General features: G+C 42.5%; 1 protein-coding gene across 2 annotated transcripts in view; it reads left to right on the forward strand.

The window, feature by feature from the left end:
- Positions 1-7,333, forward strand: part of plxna1a (plexin A1a) — a 239,102-nt gene that overhangs the window by 52,187 nt on the left and 179,582 nt on the right. For both annotated transcript variants that reach the window (XM_034875903.1, XM_034875904.1), the window contains exon 3: positions 2,198-2,380. In XM_034875903.1, coding sequence (XP_034731794.1) covers positions 2,198-2,380 — 183 coding nt within the window. The remainder of the gene's footprint in view (positions 1-2,197; positions 2,381-7,333) is intronic.

Raw genomic sequence — 7,333 nt, forward strand, 5'->3', positions numbered from 1 at the left:
ACACACACACACACACACACACACACTGTTTTGGAGGGTTGGGGTGATCATCTCTCTAGAGAAGATACATCTGTGTGTAACAAGAGAAAGCTGGCATGTTTGTGTATGATGAGAGGCCTGTTTGTGTGTGTTCACATGTGCGTGGACCTTATTTGTTCCTGTGAAGATTAATATACTGGATATTTGTTTGACTTTTGTGTTTTTGAGTTCTCATAGTAAAGGCCGTTTTTTTACTTTTCATCCGTCTGTTTTCATGCACAGTTTCAATTTGCCCATAACATAAAATGAGTGGACAACTCAAAAAAAGAATAAAAAAAGTACCCTGCCTGAGATGAAGAAGATGTATTAATATAAAGAAACTAATATAGAGTTAAATGGAAATGGACTTAGTAAAGAAGTCATGTTGTACATGAAGCTTGCTGTTTAAATGCCCATTGAATATACTAAAAATAGCAGCAAACATCAGAGCGATAATGAGACTGTAACCTTTGTCAAAGTAACACATTAAGGCTGCCATGCTGAGGACATTTTTCCACCTGTTATTTACTTAACCGACCATTTTACGGGAAAAGACATTCATTGATTTCGTGCAATATCGTTTGAACCCTTACTTTAATCTCTGGCCTCTCCGGTCAAGCTTTTGCTGCGGAGCAGGGGCCCGGCAGTAACGTGGTCCGGCTGCGACGTGGGCAGGGGAGCTGATCATCGCAGCCACTCTAAACCAATGTTGCCTTCAGATGCTGCATTGACACCAAATCCTCCGCCATGGCTTTCATTGAGTGATAAGGGAAGTCTGACTCCTGCTACTCTGTGCTGCGACTCTGCTGCTGCAAGGAGCAGAGCAGACACTTTAAGTTGGTATCTAGGCCAGGGTTTAAATTTCTGTATGGTAAAAAAGCAAAACGAGAGTGGGCAAGTAAGTTAATATGCCTGACCACCATGTAACACCTGTATTACCGATGTCATTTTATCCTGCACTCTTCTTTAATGATTTAACGGGTCCGGACTGGAGAATAAGCCCCAAGAAATGTAACTGTGGAAGACGGAAACACCCAAAAATGAGCATTTTCATTTGCGGACTTTCTGGAAATTCACTTTAAATTTGCGCTACTGTACAGTATATGCATGCACAACATGCTCTTTAATGTGTGACTGTGTGTACGTTTGTTCAATCTCTTTTCAGAGTTATGTGGACCTCGGTTTTTCCTTGTGTGTGTGTGTGTGTGTGTGTGTGTGTACATCTGTTCAATATCCTTTCATAGTTGTGTGGACCTTTTGTGTTTCCTAGTGCTCCTTTTGGTATGTGTGTACAGTATCTGTGTGTGTGTGTGTGTGTGAGAGGTTGCTATAGTAATTTTGATGCAGTCGATTATCTCTGTTACACATGTCCACGTTCCCCACTTCATGATGCAAGAATAGCTATCATATGCTTTTAATGACATGCCTATTACACACCCACACGTGCACCTTCATGAATCAAGCGTGACATATCAACATATCAGTGCAGCAATGTGCTTGTACGAGACACTTTGATTATGATATGCTAATCTGACCTATAATTTACTTCCTGTCATGTCTCTGTCATCTCCTCCAGTGTCCTGCTGATGTGTTCACCCTCCGCTCCATGTTCTTTTTCCCAGCGCTATTTCATTTCCTCCCTGTATTGGTTTGTGTCTTATTAGAAACTACATTTCCAAAGCTGCATACAAAGAAATCAATAGTTAAAACATTAGCAAGCAACTGTTCATCCATTCAACTCATGCTGAGATGCTTAATTGCTCGGTTAGACATCATGTACTATGAAACAACCAAAGGCTGTAAAGGGGAAGAAGGCGTCAGTCCCAGAAGCTAAACCTGCATGCTGGTTAGATTGTGCTTTTTGACCTCAGCGAAAGACATACCGCCGTCTGCACTTTTTCTATCAGTTTAATAAAAACAATTTTTTTGTTTACAGGAAGTTGTGGAAACTGAAGTTAATTTGTCCAGTGCGTGACGGCCATTAATTTCACACAATTTCTCAGTAAATCTTTAGCGGCTTGGCTTTGCTCCAGCACCATAAAACGTCTACTAAGTGCAGTGGAGATCGAAAGCCTCCTTCTTCTTTAAGAATTAATGTTAGTTTAATGAGAAAGTTGGATTTAAAAAGTGTTAATGGTTGAGTTAATGACTTTCTCTTCTTCTATCCCCAACACTCCAGCCGCTGCAGATTGATGATAACTTCTGCGGCCAGGACTTCAACCAGCCTCTAGGGGGCACCACCGCCATCGAAGGCATCCCGCTTTACGTGGACAAAGACGACGGCATGACCTCGGTGGCGGCCTATGACTACCGCGGACACACTGTGGCGTTCACCGGCACCCGCAGCGGACGCATGAAGAAGGTAGGCGTTCATGTGTGTTTATGTATATGTTTGCGTGTGTGTGGTGCTCAGATGATCAGATGCTATTTAAAGTAGAAGCAGTATTGATGCTGTGGTGTGAAAACCTTGCAACTCCATTTTTGATGACTGATGGGCGTGTTAACTTGCAGTGAAGGGTTATAAAGTCTTTAAAGAGGCAAATTAAATAATCATTCAATTTTGTTTGGCTGAGAAGTTCTTTTCAAAGCCCACAATATACTTGCCTAAGTATATAAATTGTGAAATAAATTATCATAGGTAAAGGGAAAAGGCTGTATTTCAGACAGTGTTGTCTTGTTGTGTTTGTTCTTGCTTTTGCCATTGGATCTTTCTTACATCTTGATTGACAATGTGAGAAATAAATTGCCGTGATAACTGACATAAAACTAATAAAAAAAGGATATAGTGACTGAAATGCGGATTCAAATCTTCCTGCCAGAAGGGGTGGGGGTGGGGGTGGGGGTGTGTGTGTGTGTGTGTCTCTGTGTCAGTGTCATACTTAACACAAAACCATTTTCACTTAGAAGCAATTCTGTGTCATTTTCTGATGTGTTTTCAATAGTCATTGGTTCTGGCATTGCTGACAAATGTTTTTGTTATCAGAAGTATCATTCTAGACATCAGCTGTGTGTGTGTGTGTGTGTGTGTGTGTGTGTGTGTAAATATGTGTGTGTTTCTGAACATACCACATAAGTCACACAGTTTGGTAAAACTGGAGCTGTGTGGGTTTTATCGTGCTGAGTGTTGTTTGGTGGTCTAGTCAGTGTTGTCAAGAGCCAGGGAGTGTATCCGAGTGGCTGTAAGGTGGGTGAAGATGATTTCTCTTGTGTCTCCTGAAGTGAGACAACCCCATGTTGTGTGTTTGTGTGTTTGCATGCTTTTCCTTGCAATTGGAGCCTCTATTTATTCTCAATCACAAGCAGTAATTACCCATAATGTTCAGTATTCATACAGCATGCAGTCCCGTTGTGTGCATGCCTGTGGGTTTAGAGAACTGTATGTGTGTGGACCCTTGTTGTGTGTGTGTGTGTGTGTGTGTGTGTGTGTGTCTGTGTGTGTGTGTGTGCCAGTCAGCCAAGGGTGTTTGTGTCACCAAGCTCTGGAGACTGAATAAAATAGTCACCTGATGATAATAATTGCATAAATGCATACGTAATACAACATAAACAAAAAAAGATGTTACATTCAGTTTTTATTATTTTAGAGACACAATACTTTCAAGTCAACCATCATTTTGTAGGTGCTTATGTCTCATATTTCAATTTTTTTTTTTGTTTGGAAGTCTTTGTGTTTAACATTGTACTTTCTGTCATATTGTATAACAGACAAATGCGTTTGAAATATTCCGCTGCCACACACATTGAGAAGAGTTTGACAGTTTAAGCATTAGGCTTGTGTGTTTCTCTAGCCGGGGGAATGTCTGTTGCAGTAATTCTGCTGTCAACTGCTTTTATATAGACTATGATAATGTGCACAACACATACCGGCACACACACACACACAGACATGCCTCCTTACACAGCTTCCTGTCTCTGGTGTTTTGCTAAGTCGAGTGAAACCTGGCCCACTAGTCCTTGTGTCTGACCCCTGTTCTTTGTCTGTGTGTGTGTGTGCAGACAGATGATTTGTGTGGGGTTTGTTCAGTGTGTGAGGTCAGCAGATCCTGGATGATATTCCGCTGATCGGAATCCCATTTCCCCTCAGCCGGCATGTCTTCCTGTGCTCGGGAGATGGAGCGAGGAAGGTGAATACGGAGATGGAGGCCGCCAGTGTCCTCACACAGATCAATGCAGATGCTGCAGTGACATGCAATCGTCTGTATGATCAGGGGAATGGCGAGACAGGACACCAATTACAATAAATCAGCAGTGATTACACCTCTAGCTCTCTGAGGCTTTTTTACACTGGTTGGTGCCTGGTGAGTCTTTTTACTGACACAAGATGTGATTTGTTTTAGCTTCAAAATGAGTCTTTCCCAATAAATTGGATGACTGTTCAATGACTGTAGTAGATTGGTACCAAACAGAATTTGGAGGAAGAAGGAAGAGAGGTGGCATAAGAAGGAAGGAGAAGACGAAGCGAGTGAGGCTGAGGCAGATGGAGAAGGATGGTTACAGGCTGTGTGGCTTTTATTGCTATTCATTGGGAGTTAAACTGTGCTCCTTGGCCTAATGAAATGTAAAGCTGCAGCCTATTGATGTCTGCACACACGCACGCTCATTAGAATTCCTGCAATGTGACTGTTGCTGCAATGTGTCTCCGCTGCCAGACTCCCCGTATTGATTGATCTATGAATATATAATCGTTAGTGTAAATCTTAAGCCTAGGCAGTCCATTGGATAAGTGATGCTGTCTTTGTCTGGGTGCATGTGTGTCAGAGTGAGAGAGACAGAGGGAGATAGAGAGAGCCGTGACGTCAACCAGGGTATATCTGCGCTGCTTCACATCAGCATGACTAATCAAAATGCCTTAACTGACTAAGCATACAGCATGTATGTGCAAAATACCCACCTAACGCCTCCATTACTGTTGGCTTTGTGGTGCTTTTTAAAAAAATTTTTTACAGGTTTTTGTTTTTATAAGTTTCCCCTGTTGGACAATGGATGTAGATGTAGTTGGATGTAGAATTCTGACATTTGAGTGATACCAAATCAGCATTGTATATATAGATTCTTCTTACGGTCTTTAATTGTTTTTTTATGGCACAGTGCAGAACAGCTGGTTAAGAGCCCCATGTCAGAATAAAGGCTAATTTGGTGATTTAATGGTGCGGTATGGCCTTTGTTAGGATAATGGAGCTGTTACACTAATAACAAGAAAGAAGTAGACCGATGGCAAAATGCTGACACCGTGTTCATGCTGAAGTAAAACTTTAGACGCTTTTATACCTATTTGTACTATTGTTGAAGTTTGGTATCATTTTGGGCATTATTAGTGGGGTAATGTACAAGATACACATTTGGTTCCAAAGGCGCCTGCACTAAGCTAACCAGGTGATAACGCTGACTCGCCCATTGTTAGACCCAGGTGAAAAAAGCTTCTGGGGGGTTGTTTGGCTCGAGGTTGTGATGCACAGGACCCTAGGATAAAACTACTCCGAACCATAACTTTAAGTCTTGAATAACACAAAAGTAGCCTCATCTAATGAACTCTTTCCATAGACACGTAGTTATCATGAAGGCGGCCTTAATTGTTGAGTGTAGCATTTAGAAAGAAAGATGAGGGGGTTGAATACTAGACTGTATGGTTGCAAGATGAAAGACATGAGGCAGAGGGTGTCTAGTGAAAGATGCACAGTAGGATTTAAGATATGGGACATACAGTATGTGTATTGGGTGTAGGGAATCATTTGTGGGATGTTGGATTCAGCTGTGTCACACAGTTTGACGACAGAACAGGCTGCCTCTCTCCTAGGCCAAAGGCACCAGTCTCCTGCCTGCCAGCCAGCAGCATCATATGTATGCATTATATATTGTTTTTCTTTGATCAGTACTTCAACGTCCAACATGATTGCCTTTTTCTTTTAAACTCCACGGTGCATCACTTTGTCGTGAAACGTCGTGCAGCTGGGGGACCGATAGCTTTAACAACATGAAATTGCACTATAGGCCGCCTTTTGTGCCGTTTGCCAGCAACATCCTCAAAAAAACAACAACCTCAGATCTTGGTAAAAACCTGGAAATCCTTTCATTCCCCTCATTCGATCTCCTCTTTTGTCTACCTGAGAGAACAAGGCACTCTCGCCACATCAGGCGAGATGAAAAGAAGCTCTCAACAGCCTGAAGTATTTCCAGATGAGAGAGAGAGGAGAAGAGGGAGAGGGAGAGAGAGAGGTGTATAGGTGTGTGAATGTGTCTGTCTGAATGGGGGGTGGTTTTATGTCATTTCATCATTTCCCTGCTAGCAGTAAATCCAATTACTTTTTCCCTTTCCTTTCAATCTTGGAAGATAGTCTGAGTGACAGGACCGATTGGAGCAGCGCTACTGAGGTAACTGTGCCAACCAGTTTGATTGACATAACGCTGGCACCTCACTGCCTTAAGACATGGAGACAAGTGAGACTGGTTAGACTTCAGGGCATCTCAGAGCCAGTGAGGTGGACCTGAAGTTCACCGGTCCGGCTCTTTCGATCGTACATCCTTTCCACTCAGTTATTATCTAATACACTATTTAGCAATATACTTCATGTGTTCTCCTCAGCTTCTGCATGACAGCAGTGCCATATATACTACCCCATCCTATCTACCACCCCCGCTCTCATACTTTCTGTTAAGGGTATCCCACCCCAATAAAATAAACAGTACTGTATTTATCAGGATGCCCACCATCTCTTAAACAGCATTTAATCGTATAGCCCCGTGGACAACTATCCAATATTTACCAGAACCAACAGTGATTACGGAAAAGTAATTTTAAATGAGTTCAAAGCCTGTAAATCATCTTACAACTATTCAAATGTATCCTGTGACACACTGGACAGGTACCGCACCTCGGCTGGGAAACAACAGTAAAGGCAGCCTTCATCCCTCAAACGGGATACCAGCTCTGCCAATCCCAGTATCCAGTGAATGAAAATGCCTTGGATCACTTCCTGGAGTTTGAGATTGCCATGCGTGTATTGGCTCGGCAAGCTTTAGCAGTAAAACTAGCTGTCAGAATGATTAAGCCTAATCAGGAGACATAGGATGGGGGGTAATTTAGCATGTGAATGCTAATTAGCACTAGCATTTAGACTGGCAGTTGATGATTGAAGCAGCGCATCGGCTGCTCAGCCCGGTTAAATGGCAAAAACCAGGCTGGTAGAGATGATTGATAATCTTGGTTGTCGTCAATTTCCCTGTTTGTGTGCGAGTGTGTGCGGCCTGTAGCTTCTCTTCTCTCCAATGCAAACTCATAATGAGCAGATGAGCTCAACACCTGAGCACACTAATTCCA

Source organism: Etheostoma cragini, chromosome 7, assembly GCF_013103735.1.
Source record: "Etheostoma cragini isolate CJK2018 chromosome 7, CSU_Ecrag_1.0, whole genome shotgun sequence".
Lineage (NCBI taxonomy): Eukaryota > Metazoa > Chordata > Actinopteri > Perciformes > Percidae > Etheostoma > Etheostoma cragini.